Below are 17,941 nucleotides of genomic sequence, written 5' to 3' on the forward strand. Positions count from 1 at the left end.
TTGTTTTGGGAAAAGTTTTGGTACAGGAAGAGTTGCAGCCGTTTTCTGTAGCCATACTAGCCCCATAGATATCCATGCATTGACGTTTACGTGTTCACTGTGAACTAACTAATAACGGCAAGTAAATGAAACTTGGAGTGGTGGTAGAGTCATCTTGGCGTCCCATTTTCATGTAATTTCGGGGGAGGGGGGTGGGGGGCGGTTGCTTGAGAAAACAAGGGTTGCAGTCGTTTTCTGCCGAGCATTCGCGAAGAAGTTGGCTTTGCCGCGGGGCGTTTTTGCTCTCGGGGTTTTACTGACGGAGAACAGAAATGCACGGAACCCTAGCCATTCACAGCTTCGCTGTAAAAAGTAAAACAAAAGCAGGTTGATACATGCTGCTGTGGAATATGGTACTTGTTAGCGCCTGCCGCTTTGCAAAGGCCGCCCTGCTCCAGTTAACACACTTTCCGCGACTGAAATGTAATGGAACTCTGTTGAGTTTTTATTTTAGTTGATGCAGTGCGTACAGGCGCTGGAAGGAAATCAAGCGAAACGAATAGTGCGCGGCATAACAAGCCAGTCGCAGAAAAGAAATTTGCGAGAAGTGCGTCACGAGCATAAGCTGAGATTTCGGCAGATCGTTGAGTGTCTGAAATCGTTGGACGAAGACGGAGCAGATGAAAATCTTCGTTTGGCGGTTAGCAAGGTTGCTTGCCAACTGAATGTGCTTGCTTGCGGGAGTCCCACAAATCCGAGAAGTGCCACCCTTAAATTAAGTGCCAGCACCCTTTACACGGGGGAAGGCCTGGCCGTTACTTCGTTTCCGCAGTACTTTTCTTCGGCGGTTCGGTTTCTCAGGTCGTACTTTACCCACGTGTTTTGTTGTTATTGCTCCTGAGAGAAAGAGGAATGTGAAGCTTGTCATCGTTCGTGCAATTATAACACCGCGGGGTGGCTCTCTTATCTCTGACACAACCGGCGGCGGCGGCGGTGCTGGGCGTGGTCCGTGCGCAGCGATCCTTTGCACACGCGTGTAGCGCAACAACAGCCGCCATGCGACGGGCGGGCAGCCTTGGCGGTGTACGCTCGGTCCCGCCCGACTTCTTTCCGTCTCAGCTGTGGAGCTGCCGTGGCTTTGCTGCTCGCTGGCGTCGCACGCGTCCGCCCCGCTAAACCACCGGGGTCGTCGCGCGTTCAACTTTCTCGTTCGCCCCGCGCGTTCGCGACGATAAAAATTGGGGCCAAGCGCCGAGCGGCACCGCAAAGCGACGCTGCTGAAGTGCACCTTTTCCTCCTAATGAGCTTGATAGCTACGTTTCACGAAGTGGATGAGGCCCCCGCAGCGAGTTTCGGGTTTACTATTTGGCCACTGAACTACGTCGTGGTCTTGCAAGTGCACGCTTGAGCGCGGAGAGTATGGCTCTTCGTCTTGCCTGCCTTCGCAACAACGTGGGGTCCCTTGAAGCCGTTTTGGAGAGATTAGTGTGTATGTAGGTTGAAAAGGTTCCTTTCTATTTTCGGCCACCGTAACGACGAGCTGTAGTAGCTACTTTGACAGGGTTGTAACTCGTGAACGTTAAGACGCACCGAATTCGTTCAGTGACCAGGTTGGAAACCCACTGCGGTAGTGGCCTTGTAGGGTGCATTTAGGCCTCATTATATGTTTAACCCAGAGTCAGAGCAAGAGAGAGGGGCGAAAATTCACTGCAACAATGGTACACCTGACTGGCGGGAAAAATAGTTAAAGGAATAACTCGCGACGCATTAGTGAAAGTATAAAAATCAGTATGAAAGGGAACATGAAGACAAAATATAACTTTGTTTTACTTAAAACAGCTACCCTTCGCTAGCTCACTCAATGTCATTCCGACCTCGACAGACGTTGTCTTCACACAAAACAAAAAAGCTACGACTTATCAGAACACTTTTAAATTTCGTGTTAGCATTGACTCAGGGAACGTTCTAAAAACACAGTTATGAGCGCGTTAATTTTATGTCAGCCTCCAAGTGGCACGTCCAAATAAAACTAAGTATAGAGGCACCACTGCAATGTTGGCATGTTTGTTGGCGCTGCCTTTGGTCGGTGGTAGACAATCGCACTAAAAAATCCGTGTGACATCAAAAGGGCTGGGCGAGAAAGTTGTTGGTGAGTTGGCACTACTTCATATGCTTTCTTCAATATGTCGATTTTTTTGACGTTTGCGATAAAATTGGTATCATTATTATTGGGACAAAGCAGTCTATTTAATGAACCAATCTTTTTGTCTTCGTGGTTCCTCTAAATATGTCCGTTTAAGTGTCCGGCCAGCACGAAGAGTGCGACATGATCCCTCTACTCAGTCCGCTCCCCGCATTTATGTCCCTCGTGATGAACGGAATCCCGTCCTGCGTCTTCTTGAGCTCCTCACGGACGTCGGGAGCGGGGCAAAATTCTAGGGCTCCTGGGCCTCATCAATTATCAGTCCCGAACTCACCGAGGGCACCCCGAAAAGCAGTCCGACATTCGTCTTTCACATATATGTTCCTATGGCGAGAATCCTCGGACTACCCTCTGTGAGTCCGAGACCGTGAATGGGAGAACGCCATTAATGTTCAAAGGACGTCCTTATATCCCACCCCAAATCCTGCGTGATGCGTTCTTCACTGCTGGCGCCACATGGCTCGGGTGGATGCAAGTGGGGGCGCAATTTTTCGCATCTGGAAGCGCTTTCACGTAAGAAAGCGCGATTGGCATTACGCCCGCTCCTTCGATAACCGTATTCGCGCAGCTGCTCCTTTTGCCTTAAACTTCACACACGATTGAAATTGCCACTGAGTTTTTTTTTTCTGTCCCTGTAAGAATGACAAAACGTGGCGGGGATCGACCCTCTCAGTTTACAACGCAGAAAAAAAAAGCTACAATTTTAGCGAGCGGGTTGGAAGAGCCGCATGTGTACTTGCAGCAGTTCCAGATCACTACAGTCCGGGTCGGCCCTAGGCGCCACCACAGGTATAATTTTTATGTGTCATTCATATATATATATATATATATATATATATATATATATATATATATATATATATATATATATATATATATATAGAGAGAGAGAGAGAGAGAGAGAGAGAGAGAGAGAGAGAGAGGAGGGGGGTGAGTGAATCGGTTTATATCGTGCATCAATATTTGCAGTGCGCTTACTGTCGCCGAGTGAAACGCAGCCATACCAGATGTAGAGTTCCACTGCCTCCGGGAAGCAAGAAAACGGGTCGGAGCAGGTTGTACGGGCCAGCGTTATGCCATACCGAAAACGTAACGATGACTTCGTCAAATTTGGCTTGCCGAACTAAGCTGCTCGCCACATGCCTGTTTTTTTTTTTTTTTTTTTTTGCTAAGACGCAGTTCTCGCTTAGCGGCAGTTTTACAACGCATTCATGAAACTCAGTGTTCAAAGCAACGAACACAACGGATACCAGAGCGCTTCTAGTTTTCCTTGAACTGGCGACATCACTGCAGCTCATTTTCAGAACGGTGCTTCCCGCCTGTAAAGGGGCACTTCTCTAAGCCTGTCTGCAGTACGGGTAAGCGAATGGTCCAAACACCAACTTCGTCGAGGAAAGGAAGTAAACGCGACGAGACGAAAATTCCCGCTATCTGAACAGCCCCGAAACCTGCAATGGCCGTTTAAGGGCTTGAAGTCAGCATTTTTTGTGCTATCTTCACACATCAGACGGACCACCGTAGGGCCCCATGCACACGGTCAACGCCACTGCGCGTGCGCACAACCAATGCACACGCGCAGTGGCCTTGGGCGATTAGCGGGTACTGCACCGGGACCGGTTCTTCGGTCTGCTATAACTCTCCGTTTTCGCACACGAACAGACTGGGGACCGTACGCGCGGTCAACCGTACTGTGAGCCATGCCTCGTATGGAGCTTTCTAGCCCCCTACCCGCAGCGCTCCTCTCGTATACCGGCCGCACTGCGCTGGGACCACCCTGCCGCTATTAGTATAGCCTGCTGCGCAGCTCCGAATGGCTTCTTTTATGATTGCACCCGAGACCGTATAATAGTATGGGTGAGTAAAGCGGCGGGAGCGCCGTCAGTCGCATTCTCCCTTCCCGGTCGGGCCGGGTAAGGGATCCCATATTTCTTTCTAGCTAGCTGCGCAGCCAGGTCGGCTGTGTACATCTCGTGGAGGCATATTACTCCGCTTCGCGACGGCTCCTCTGGCGGCACGACCTCTCCTCACGGCCACGGAGGAGGCACGTATTCACGAGAGATGGAGTGGGGAGGTGAAGCTGCGCAAGATACGTTTCCCTCTTTCCCCCGCGGCCAATGCAGGCAGGGCGCTCCTGACGTCTACCGCCATCAGGCAACATCTCTCTCTCTCTCTCGCTAGTCTAGAAAAAGAGAGACGGGCAAAAGAAGGAAAAAAAGCGCACGGCTGGCTCCTTTCATCTTTTCGGCGTTGTACACGTTAGGCGTGAGGGCCGCCTCCAGCTAGAAGCGCCCGCGGCGCAGGTCATCGCTCCTAGCTGGCTCGAACAGTTGATGAACCATCACACCCCGGCCGTAGCCGCTGCGGCCGCTGACTCGATAGCGGCGGTACGCGGGCTGTGCTACCTTCTACTGCCGAGGTGTTATTTTCTTTACCCACAGCAACCGCGATTCCTGAGAAGGCTGCACGAATCGGTTGGCGCTCGCCATTGAGGGGCGAAACCGAGGCGCCAGAAAAAGGCGAGAAAACGCGTTGTGAAAGTAAGGTTGATAAAAAGAGGAAGCGAGGGAAGCCACATTCCTGTACGCACAACGTAAATCGCGGATGTGCTAATATGCGTCTGACGGTCAGATCATGTATTGCGAATGACGTACAACCGGTGGACCATCCGTTTGGCGGGGTGGCTATACCAAAGGACGGCAAACGAATTAGGTCAGACCTAGAACCGGATTGAGGGACGAAATACGAAAGTTTCGGAGCAATTCGGAACGCCCGCGAACGGAGTGGTTGCCAACCCCGAAATCTCAGAAAGTTTAAACCACCGTCCTGCATTGGAGACAAGAGGGAAGTAGATGATGATGATGGTGGTGAACTATAATTCAAAACGGAATGATGCAAAAGAGCCTGCCTCAACCAGTGAAGGGACTGAAAGCATCTTAGTAAACGAAGCGGTGCATACGTTGTTCGCTGGTCTGCTCTTTAATGAAACATCACGCGGAGCAACCGCGGATCATCTTTGCACGACAATGATTTTTTTTTTTTTTCATGTCGCCATGGAAAACCGATGGTGCAAGGAAACATCAAGTGCTTAATGTATCTGCTCAGTTATTTCAGTACCCCTACGCTTCTGTTATGCTTTCGCGTCCAAGCGCATTAAAATGCGAGAGCATTAGTTAACTCGGTAAGGCAAAAATCCGGTTTTGTCGTGGTCAAAGACGGCACACAAAATTGCCGATGGGTCAAAAAATAAAATAAAACAGGGGAAAGAATATATCAATAAAGCACGCTTTTGCTAAACGCATAGATACAGCCCCAACAAGGGCATTTGGCCAAGGCTCCCAGGCATACTATCGGATGGAATTAAAAAAGGACGCAAGGGAATAAGGATGATGATGATAATGAGGTGGCACGTTCGTCAATGGTGCACTAGTGCTTTCGCGTTCACTATAGTGCTTACATGTCCAGGTAATTTTACATGTCCAGGTAATCCAGCGGCCTCCCCTCCCCGTCACAGAGGAGCGGGATGGCGCGCCTTAAAAGTGCTTATAGTGCTTTTATTTCCAATCAAAGGATGTAGGAGACTGTAGGTAAAAGTTGCCGGAAGAAGCAGCTTGACAGAAGCCCACAGCCCCCTCTACATGGCCATCGAAAGAACGGGAGCGGCGTCAAACCGCATTTCAGGAGTTTTTTGTTTGTTTGTTTGAAAAATTAGCTGAGTCCACTTTAGATAAAATTGAGAAAAACGCTGTTTTTTGTTATAGAAATAACGGTGGCCCCTACTGAAATAATTTTCTGCCATGGTGTAGAAGGCAGAAAAGAATTTTATGTGAGCACTGAATTAGAAATGTGGCTGTATTACTTTGTTAGGTAGGTGCTCGTAAAGTATGGATCAGCAACACATAGATGTGATACGCAGGATTTGACCCATTTTGAATAAGAAGTTTATTGCAGAGGTCCTTGCTAGTGATAAATGGCTCGAAAAGTATTACCTGAGGACGTTTTGAACTAATATGCATTAAAGTAGTAACGTGACTGTCATTTTCTAGCTGCAATTGCTTGCTGCACTGGAACAGAGATCACTGGGTGCCGAGACCAGGACTAAATATGGACAGAAGTCTCCTTGGCAACATCCGCACTCTTCCTGTTCGTCAGTTGCCCTTTCTTTATTTTGGAATCTCCTGAAAACGCCGGAAAAATACTTCAACCCTTTATGCTGCTTCTATGATTCTCCCAATTGTTTAAGGAGTAACGTACAGAAGTGCAAAACATGAAAATAAAAGCACCACGGTTTTTTTTTTTTTTTTCAGAAGTCCTATAAATTTTTCCCTGAAGCGTCCTGCTGTAGGTGGCGAAACAAGTGCTCACTTGAACGTTTTCTTCTTGTGCGCGCATTTAGGCAGTGGTACGTTTCGCGCTCATTGTGCGCTACGTAGCCTAGGAGCACTTCTTCTTCTAGGAGCGGACTGGCCACCAATCTCTTCGTTACCGTCGTCTTCCACGTGAAACAGGTAAACTCGTCAGAAAACAGCAAAACAAGGCAAGAGGTGCAGGCGCGAAGTGGAGAAGCGATGGCCATGTTGGCTGCACGATCACGAGGCCTGCACATGGGTTGAGTGTATTTGGCTCATTTTGATCGGGACAGGTCGCGTACTTGGCTCGTTTTCGAATCGAAATAACCCCTTTGAGTTCGTGTTTGTGTATATTTGGCTCATTTTGTTCTGAACGGCTTTTCGTATGAACGCTCTTTACAAGTACTATTTGTTACACCCAAATTTAGCTTAGTTTAGGTTTCGGTATTCTTCACATTTTGGAAAAAAACAACTTATTTGCAGAAAAGGGAGTTGGACGATGGCTATGTGCCCTGACACACGTACTTTATGTTGAAATTGGTCTTCGGGTCAGGCGTGATTCTATGATTAAAATTCTGGATGAGTCGGATCGGAGGTCTGGAAATAGATGGTTAACGAGAGTTTCGAAGGGCGGCATTGCTGACGAGGAAATCAGAAACATTCGCGGTGCGTTGTCTCCTCGCAAGGCGACAGGGCGCAGTCATTTTGCTGCTTGTTCTACACGTTGGGGCCCACCTGACTGGCCGCTACGGTGGCCATTAAGAATCTAGGTCGCAGTTTCTGGCTGAAGTGAACCGGCAAATGGGAGCCTCGCCACCGTATACAGACGCGTGCCACGAGCGTTGGCTGTGGGAAATAAGCGGCTCTTTTTCCTCGCTTGCGGCATAAACAATGGCGATATCCTAAGATAAGAAGTAGAAATAACTCGTGAGGAGTATTTGTCTAACTGAACATTTGTTCGATGAACAATTTCGGTTTGCTAAATATCGTGACAAGGCGCATCAGATGCAAAACGCGTGTCTAATATCACGGAGAAATAATTGGCGTGCGCGATAACAGGCGCTAAAAACACAGAGCGCGCCAACTTGAGCAAGGGGAAGGGTAAAACCACGTGATTTAAGTCGGGCCGATTGTGGCGGCCTGAGTGAGCATGTAACATCTTTCAGAACTCTACACAGGTTTGAAAATGTAAACATGTTCGCTGCGGCAGAGAAGAGCTTCAGTGCACACACGGGATAGTCGCTTGCCGGAATGGATATAGTAACCTGGTAACGAGAGACGACATTGCCATTTACTCGATCGGAACCTCTCGCAGAAGAGCGGATTGTACAAAAGTTTCATACAAAAGAACGTATCCTCCGTAGGGTTTCTCAGGGGATGCGAAGCATATGAGTATACAAACGCGCAAGAACACTTGCGGTGAGTGATGGTTATACCACTATAAAACACGCAAATTACACCAAATGTATTTGGACTTCCCGAATGACACTTAGCCTGCGCGCCGCTAAACGACGGAAGATGTATCCTTGGCCGTGACAATAGCTGACGCGAAGATTCCGCGAAATATAAATCAGTGTGTGTAAATTATGGCGTGAGAAACAATTTAAACACTCCACTGTGTTAACCAATCCTACGAACGCAAGTTATGGTGGACAATTTTGCACTGAAAGTTGAGACAAGTGCGTAGCATTTAAAAGCAACGAAAGCATTTTGAACAAGTTGCGCGGCCGACTACGTCATAGAAAATTGAACGAACGCAAAATGCACGCTCTAGTCGCGTAGTAATGCGCGCGTGAGACCATCTCCCGCGCAAATAATGTCGTTGTCAAAGTGACATTTAATTTTCCGCTTAGACACACTGATGAGCAGTGTTGCGCAACTTACTTCATCTCAGCTGCCGCGGCTGAAAGGTGATTGTAGGGACAAATTACATGAACGCTACCTCGGATGCAATATATATATATATATATATATATATATATATATATATATATATATATATATATATATATATATATATATATATATATATACACGCCAAGCCTCTCCTCAGCAATAAAGATGGCGCCCAGTCACCAGTTTATACACTTTATGCAGCGCTGTGCTCGGCCCAGGTACAGCGTGCGATTTTCCGGAAACTTGGCGCTGGCTGCGCCATTTATTCACGTTTTGCTCTCCTCCCAGTTCCATGAATGCATGCTCTCCAGGCTCACTGCCATTTCCGAAGCACCACTACGCTCAAGAAACTCGAGCTGCACAACAGTCGGTGCTTCACACAACTTCATAGGGCCACAAGCGAAGAAAAAGTACACGCAAAAAGAAGAGGAGTTCAGCACCGCACAGCACATCCAACGTAGCAATCGGTGCCTCGCCCGAGTCAAAGTCTGGACGGTGACTGAACTGAGGCAGTTATCTCCTCTCTGTTATTGGCTGTACAGCCCATCGCAGCAGCATGCATAGGCATCGAAGCAGAATCATCGATACGCATGGGTTATAAAACGAATTGCAGAAACGGGAACATAACCAAAAGGCCTCCTGCGCGAATGCTGCAGAGAATGGTCCCCATAAACCAAGTTTTTGGGTGTGGTATTATTTTCTTGTTTCTCATCGCTACTTCGATTTTTGTTAAAATAAAGCAGAAATACATTTATAATTAATATTTCGCGTAAGTCACAGTCCCTTCAGCACGAGTCATTCTGCGTTGCATTTCACGATTTCTGGACACCTGTTGACGAGGCTATACTCCTTCGACTGGCCGGGCTGGCTGAAGTGAGTTCTGTAAACGCACTTTACATATAACGAGTGCGTTCATATCAGCGAGTGCCATTCACGCTTGCCGCCTGAATCTGACCGAGTTACACTAAGCGATTGCACTTTGTGCATAAATGCACATAAATCTACGCGTTTGGCAGAAGTTTTATTCTCGTTGGATAAAGCGAGTCTGTATGCTAAGATCAGTATGAGTTTATTTTCACGAGCTTCAACGTACGTAGAGACGTTCCTGGACAGATAGAATGAAGACGCGTGGGCAAGTAGAAAAATTAAAATTAAGTCAAACAAGAAACGACCGTATATACTGAAAGCGCCGAACAGTGTAACAGAGCCCCAAGCAGCAGCGGTTCGGGCTACCTTGTTGTCCGGACCACGCCAGCAGTGCGGCTCATGCGGGCAGCGGTTGCGCGCGGCAGTTTCCTACGTTTTCATTTTTTTCTCAGTTAAACAGAAAATATGTGGATTAGGCTGGATCTATGCGGTTTAAGCCAGCCGAGCGTGCTATCGTCTCCGCTGGGGTCGACAGCATCAGATAGCGTCTTTTTCTTTCTTCTCGCAGTAGTGCTTCATCTAGCGTCTCTTCAATGTCATTTTGCCACCCATTTTTTAATGTTTTCATAAAAATAAACCCAACGTGTGCTTTCGTATTTTTACTTAAAACAGCGCTAGTATTTTGGGCTTTCTAGGTTTTACTTCGAATACTCCAATGGTTTCTTTCGCGGGGAAAAAATGCTGGCATGCATGAGCCCTGCCACCAGTGCTAGCAGGAACTTGACCGCCTAAAACTTTTTTTCTGGGTTCCTTGAATTTCATCCTTATAAGGTCTTGCCCTTCATGGTTAACATAAACAAGTCACTAGAACGGGGTGTCCAGACAAGAACCTCGTGCACAGGATGAATAATGCTGCAAAACTTTCGCGCAAATGACGTGAAAATGCGACAAGGCCGACCGGACGTTGCTCACGTCGCGCCGATACCCGACCGTGCATGGAAACGCGAGCTTCGCGGGCAGAAGCGATGCCTCCCTAGCGGAACAGAGCTCGGCATGCGGAGGAAAAATAAAGTAAAATTCCTGCGGGGTGATTCACCAAAGCTGCCGCGCGGTAACCTAATAAAGAGCCGTTGGGCTCGTCCCGTTCCTTATCGGCATTTTCTTCTTGCCTTCTCGGTCATGAACTTGCTGGCTGGCGCATCCGGGAAGTAGAGCGGTCTCCGGGGGCACTCCCAGATTCGAGGACAGCGTTTCTGGTTTTGCTTGGCTCGCAATTACGGCCCCGTCAGGCAAGACAAATCACCTCGGCGCTGCGGAATTTAGGCTCCGTCACGCTACGTCGTTTTCTTGTCAATAAAAAATTGGCCGCCTGAAGCGAACCCTTCATTATCGCTAATTTATAACGCGAACGAAGCTCCGGTGTGAGGGGGTAGCCGGAAATATGCGGAGCAAGTCCAAGCGCGCCCCTTTTCTCGCGCGCGTGTGGACGGGATGCTTGGATGAATGCCAGCATGTCCCCGCGAAGTTGAACAGAATGAACGGGACTCAGCCGATAGCAGCGTCACCTTGAACTCCGCCCACTCGAATGCACTTCGTTTATGCCCCCGCATTGCAACCCGTGTTACGCGATACTAAACTCCCCTTCTTTCTACGGAGCGTAGCCTGACGAGACAACGTGCATCAGTGAGCAAGCGCACTGTATTCATATAGAGCCACACGCCCTACGTCGCTGGTACTGAAGCCTTCTGGGGCTTTGCTCGAGCCATGAATCCTACTTCCGGCCCCCGGATGTGTCACGAAGGGAATGAAAAAAGGAAGGAAATATGCCCGCCTCCGCGGTATTTCGACGAATGTGAAGCAATGGACATACTGAAGTCGAGGCTTTGATGTATAATTTAAGCAACCTGCTGCCGCTATACCTTGCGTAGGCGAAAGCAACGCTGGCAATCTTTCCATTGAAGACCAGTGATTTTAGTCAGAACTTGTTTCATTTGAAAAGGGCAGCAAATATGCGGACTTATTCCCCGCAAGACGTACGGCAAATTCTCTCTCTCTCTCTCTCTCTCTCTCTCTCTCTCTCTCTCTCTCTCTGGGCGCATCAAAAACTTGTTGCAAATTTACATACAAGTGCATCCGCGTCGTAAAACCTCACACCATGATTTAAGTTAGCTGGGGAGCACGTACGAAGCTCAGCGTTGTGCACACTGATAATGCTTGCAGTGGACAACAGGCGTAAACCCACTGAGCTGGGTTCAGGCACGTGCAAGGTTATCGAGCGCTGTTCACTGGCACTGCCGTCTTCGATATGCTTGGTTTGTAAGCATCCTACGTGCCTCTATGTCGGCTGCATACCTACACTCGCACGTTCACTCAAAGCTTTTCGGTACGGAGTAGCGTTTACAGAGCATAGCTGACAAGATCAACCGAGTGCCGGATTTTCACACTAAAATGTTTTGCGTTGAACCGCACAGCGGACGTAATAGCAGACCTCTTCGAAGAAGCTTTCTTATCAGCCATCATGTGTTGCGTCATATGTCTATGCCTGTAGCAGAACAACCATTGTTATAGTGTGGCTAAGACAAGTTGTGTTGTTTCCCGGGGAGCGACAGTAATCAATAGCCGAACAACCACCTCCATGCGAACAACGAACGGTAGACGTATGGAGGCTGCTTCCAGAAATGGATGCCTGAACGGAGGCATACTGTAGAACTGTAGGGTTAGGAGCGCGTGTAGGTCCGACGTGTGAACAAATGATGCCTCATGACAGTGACCGCAGGACGAAGCAGATGAGGCGCAGTGGCTGCAGGGAACAATTTGAGTGTTTCTTAAACTTCGACTTCCACTGATCGAAGGTGCCACTTGAACAAGAAGGGAATGCTCGCCGGCGAAGATCTGCCCCGAAGCAAACGCTGACACCCTAACACCAAAACACCCGTCGTAGGGCTCTGCCATAGAACCTGCAAATTCATATCCCGAGGTAATATCCCGAGGTAAGATAAGGTTCACGTAAAGGTAAAAACAACAAAGCGATAAGTCACACCTTTTTATACGTGTACTATGAAAACACAAGCCGTAAGACAGATCAGTAAAGCTTGATGTCGGGCTACTTGGTGTAACATGCTTTGAAGGTAAGTTGCGCTTGTTGTGGTCACAGAGACGGACACGGGAAAAAAACGTACACTTGCGCCGTCTTCTAGTGAAACTGTACGTTTTTTCCGTCTCTGTGATCACAACAAGCGCAACTTAACTTCAAAAACACGTAAGACAGAACTTTTCGTTATTGTTTTAGGTGGAAAATATTGCTTTCTTTCTACTGAGGTGCACAAAGTCGGGAAGGCCGCACACTACCGTTAGCCTGTTACTGCTAATTAAGCTCGAACTGAGGTCAGTTGTTTCTGGGTGTTCAATACCAGCGTAAGGAATTTCAAGGGCTGTTCTTTCAATGACAGTTATGAGGCTTTACTGCCATTTGCTTGAACCGCACTTGAAATCGACCTTGAAACACAGTCATTTGTTGCGGCTAGGCGCGCTCGTCTCAGTGCCGCTGTTGGATATTAACAGATGTCACACGCAAAACAAAGTACGAAGCCAAAAGTACGTGCAGATTAAAGTTTATTAGCACACGCAGTGCTTGTACACGTATCGCTGTAAGCAGCCTTTTTGTTATCGTATTCGATCAGTGGCGCTGACACTTCGTTACCGTTACTTTTTATATTTTCCGTCAGCGAGCTGTGATCTGCGAACATCCTTGTAGTGGCAAATTATATTCGAGGTGCGCTGAATTCATGATAAAAAATGTAAAATAGTGTGCCTGTAAGTAAAATTATTGAAACAAGGACCTCGCAAACAAAATAAGTTTCCGTGACTTGGATGCGTGCTCTCATACGAATACATGGCAAATAAGCAAAGTTGAGAGCTGTAGTACGAAAACAGCTGGGTAGGATTAGACAGTGCAAGGACCTCCCCTTGTCCTATCGACCTCCAAGAATATGTTTTGCTTTGTGGCTGCAGAAGGAGAAGAAGAAGAAGAACAACAAGAAGAAGAAGAAGAACAAGAAGAAGAAGAAAAAAGCTATGTGCGTGCAAACAGGAAAATATAGCGAGGTCTTGTGTCAGGAAGTATCGTGAGAACCATTTTAGTTCCACAAGATTGAGGAAATTTCTATGTGTGGCAGAATTTGCTGTAGATCGGTAATTAACGTTAGCCTAGCACCGAGGTTATGATGAGAAGGTCGTGAGCCGTCATCTTAAGGCACGTACTTGAATCTTGAATATGAGGTTTATCTGGTCATAAGCGCGCATAAAAATGTTGCAAATTGTTTATCGAGCAGCGCATTCGTTTGCTGTATGCCTTACATAAAGAAACCAGAGATAATAATTTAAAAAAATGATACGAGGCAGTTAACCTTTGTGCATCTGTAGAACGAGGATCTAGGGTGAAGGTGTCAAGACCAGAGGACAAAAAACGTTCTCAATTCGCCGGCGCCTCCTTGGCTGACCCAAGGGCAGTGGGAATAATAGCCTCTTTATAGAAGGCTGTAATTAAAAGCACGCGTCGCGGCCACGACGGCGAGACGACGTAGACTCAACCTGGGCCGGCACTATTCGGTCACAGGCGTGTTATGCGCGACCTCCTTGCTGGTCTTCGGCGACCCGGAAAAAAACTGACGTACTGTCTTGGCTTAGCCTAGAATGGCAACAGAAGTATTCTGCAAGGCTATTGCAGTGAGGAAAAAAAAAATAATTGGCAGTGTGGGTGTTTCCTTTGCTGCAAATAACGTCGAAAGACGGTGGAGTCTGCCGAGCCCACGTTATGCCCGTATCCTTAAAATCCGCTGGCGGTTTCGCATTTCGCCGAATATCCAGTTCAGATTTAGTTCCAACTTATTTTTTAAAGCTTTCTTAGTGGGACCGCTGGCGTCCTGTCAAAAAACTAATGCATTTCCCCATTGACCGGTTGGTCGACCGAAAGCTCTGATACGATTCTGGACACAAGGCGCGGGCGTGAAACACGGCTTCCGTTGTGTAAAAACGGCTACTTGAAAATCGCGAAAAAGGAACGGTTCCAGATAAGACAATACACGCATCGATCGTGATGCACACCTTTATCTCATAAACCACGTATCGGCATACATTTAGATCTTTCGTAAATGCGTTTACTTAGTGCGCGAAAAATCGTCTCATGGGTTCGTTTTTCGTTTGCCATTTGGATCTGTAAGGGTTTGACGTTCGATTGGATGCACTTTTAGGTTTTGACGCACTTTTGATGCCGTTTTGATGCCGTTTTGATGTCACAAAGTTCGAACTTACTGTCCTAGTCTGGCCAGCAGTGCGAGAGTACTGCAGCGCCTGCATCGCTGTGTGACCTGAATATCATGACAACGTTTTCAAGCGAAGGCAGTTGTGTGTGGTACGTGCGTCTTTTTTATAACACATAACTCGACTGGGCCACCCCTGCGTGTGCGCATTCTGTGGTGCGTGGTATTATATCCAGCTCCATTTCGCAGGATGTCAGCATCTATGACTCTACGACGTTCTATACAAGCACGTGGCATTCCTCTCAACGCCTTGCAGTTATCTCCCGTGAGGGGTTCAGTCGGTAGTGCTTCGGTTCGGTTCCATCGAGCGACTCTGCTGCAATTTATCTTGTTTGTTAAATTATTTTGCTTTTTTTTTCAGACGACAGCCATAGACGTAATTTCGGTGTTTACATAACTCCCTCATCTCCTTCCCCTTTAAAAAAATCGTGCATAAATCTTCTGGCTTAGCTAGACAGAAAGCAAGTAAGCCGGCGCCCGAAGCACTGCGCGCACAGACTTTTTTTACTCGCTCCCGGCCAATCTCCGCGGGGCATGCGCCGTAGGTTGGTATGTTGGTATTAGCTCGCGGCCGCTTCCTTGACACCAGATGACCCTCCAGACCTGTCTTGCAACCGATTGGCCCATAGGTTCTGGCTCGATGCTCCGCATGGGTATGTGCCATACGTCGGTTCGTAGTTCTCTCGACCCCCAGGTGACGGCCCCGGCCAACCTCGCAGAGGCCTGTATTTTCTTCTGTAATTGCCGGTTCCGTTCGAGGCGAATTCTACAAGCCACCTGGGGAATTGTTCCTTCACCTCCTGAATATAGTTACAGCCCATCAAATGTTTTTGTTTTTCTTTTCGTCAGGGACACTAAGTCAATAGTATTAAGGAAGCTCCTCTAGTCGGGTGATTCACGCCGAAGAGGCGCTGACCCGTTAAAAAAGGTAAATAAAATACACTCAAGTCGCCTCAGGGGAACCTTGCGCATGGGAGCGCGAAATCTTTATGTTTGACAACTTTTTGATGTGGCCGGGTTCTCTTTTACGGATCTGCGTATTATGCGCCCAGAAGAGGCGCCTATACAGTGACTCCGGGAAAGCCGTAGGTCCGATTACGCAACGCCGTGCTTGGGCTAAATTGCGTCGCTGGTTCGTTGGACTGCAATGCCCCAAAGCCAGCGGCCGATCTCGTTTGAGGCCGCGCGCCGCAGAGCGCAACAGGTACCGAAATGGCCGCGGGCTGAAGCGCGGCTGCCGGCCGGGCTGGCGGCGAGGAGCAGGTCTCGGAGGCTGGCGCCAACAGGAAACGGCGAGAATCAAGGTTGCATCGCACCGGTGCTTCCCCCCCCCCCCCTCCCCCCTTCGTCCACGGGGTGCAAATGCGCGCTTCCTTCCTTCTCCGTCCTTTACGCTCGTGACAGCCGTGCTTTTGCATAAGCAATTCTCAACCGTCCACCAGCGTTGTGTCGATCCGGAGAACGGAGCGGCTTCCCGTGGTTTGTTTTGTACCGAATGCAAACGTCGCGCCAAAGAAAGCCGAACCATGCTTTCCAGCGAAACTTACTCGCCGCGTCCGATTCTCCGCACTCATATCATGCGTGGTGCCCAAGTGACTTGTTCACTGCGTTTTAACCAACTGTACGCCTGCCTGAAGCCACGCCTCTGTAGCCTTCAAATGTAGCTGGACGTAGCCGATAATTCCGTGGCGCCTTGGACCACTGAGAATTGTTTTCCCCGTAGCGTCCACTAGCGTTTCTGCATATGCTTCTGCACGAGAAGCATGTACAGAAATTCTAGTTTCCACAGGATTACCGAGTAGAACGACTGGTGTTTTTGTTACCGTGTGGCGGCTGGTGACCGTTGAACTCGTGGCCGGAATATCCGGTGAAAGCCACGCGTTAATTTCATCCCCCGACGTTAACTCTGCGTGAGCGGATGCGTCCACGCTCACTTTTGCGGCAGAAGCACCCATGCGGCCAGTGCTCGTGTCGTTTATCTACGCCCCCGTAAAGAGCGGCCGACACTCGGCCGCCAAGCGTGTCCACCGGAGAGGGACGCGCGTCCGAGCAGGGACACTGACACGATGCCATAACACGGTTCGCGCAGCAAGACTCAAACAAAAACAAGCAGAAGGGCGTGCACAATAGCTGGCGTGCACAACCTTTCCATTTATGTTCGTCTGCGTCTTGCCTCACACACCAAGCTTTCGCTGCGGTTACTGGTCTGGTGAGCCACGCCACGAAGCAGGCGACAAGAACTCGCGGTCGCGCATTGCGCCGTCGGCACGTACCTTGTCGATGTTGGCCGATCCGACCCTGGCGAGGGCCAGGACCACGAGGACTAAGCCTAATGTCCGTGGCCGTAGCTGCCCGATGGCCTGGCTGCCGCCGCACCTGACCGCCATCCGGTCGTGGTTTGGCGAGATCGCTCCCGAGGCGCCCTGATGCGGGCCACAAGACAGGACGGTTGGCGCGTGCTCCAGACAGCCGTTCACACAGAGCTCATGGCTGGGTCCACACGCTGCGCTGCACACTGTCGCCGCCGCGCACTCCGGCCACGCGTCGGCACCGAAAAGAAGTTCCCAGCGGCGTCGTCGTGTAATCCGCAAGGCTGCAGCAGAGCGCCGGCACGACTACTCCACGGGTAACGACTCGCTTCGACTGCGAAGCCGGGCCGGCCTGGGGGGGACGCACCGGAGAGGGGGCTGTCGGCGTCTCGCCGGCGAGGAGGGCTTTGCTTCTTCGCCAGGTAGGAAACCAGGTTTCTTCTCAGCGGACACCGCTCGCGAGGGGGAAAGAGACGCCATCTTGGAGTTGGCCCCCCTCCGTCGCGAGGCCTGCTCTGTAATTGGTGGTCCGTGAACTGGTTCGGCGGCTTTTGCTTTTTGTCTGGCTCGGAGGTCCTGGCGCTCGGTTCCGGACGCGCTGGGCCACCCGAAGCCCCCCTCACAGGTGAAGGGGATCGGCCCAGGGGGGATCGTGGGGGATTCTTGGGATGCTTCCGAGCGCGGTCACGGCGCTTTTTTTCTTGCCTTCCTCCGAGGATCGGCCCGCTGGCTACGCAACGGGAGGCACCGACGAGTGCGGTCGCGCGTGTACGCGATCCCGTTTCTTGGGCAGACTGCGCGCGTGTATTATATCGGGCTTCCTGTGCGCGCCGCTGACGTCTCGCGAGGTGGCACAGGATGCCTCTCTTCTTCTCCGCCCGCCGCACGTCGGAAGCGCTCACGTCGTCCGAGTAACGGGCAACTGTGCAACGGCTCCTTGGTCTATCCGTTGCTTATCCAAGAGACGCCAATTCTTCAGATGCTGCACGAGTGGATTAAGTTCTTCCCATTGAGTACTAGAAA

At 49.5% G+C, this 17,941-nt stretch overlaps 1 protein-coding gene across 1 annotated transcript in view; it reads right to left on the reverse strand.

The window, feature by feature from the left end:
• Uif (sushi, von Willebrand factor type A, EGF and pentraxin domain-containing protein uif) overlaps positions 1-17,715 on the reverse strand; it is a 134,140-nt gene extending 116,425 nt beyond the window's left edge. Inside the window, exon 1 of the mRNA XM_077686135.1 lies at positions 16,883-17,715. Within this exon, the coding sequence (XP_077542261.1) occupies positions 16,883-16,996 (114 nt within the window). The 5' untranslated portion in view covers positions 16,997-17,715. The remainder of the gene's footprint in view (positions 1-16,882) is intronic.
• Positions 17,716-17,941: the final 226 nt, after the last annotated feature.

Source organism: Haemaphysalis longicornis, unplaced genomic scaffold, assembly GCF_048455015.1.
Source record: "Haemaphysalis longicornis isolate Haplotype H1 unplaced genomic scaffold, Haemaphysalis longicornis Haplotype H1 scaffold_1, whole genome shotgun sequence".
Classification (NCBI taxonomy): domain Eukaryota; kingdom Metazoa; phylum Arthropoda; class Arachnida; order Ixodida; family Ixodidae; genus Haemaphysalis; species Haemaphysalis longicornis.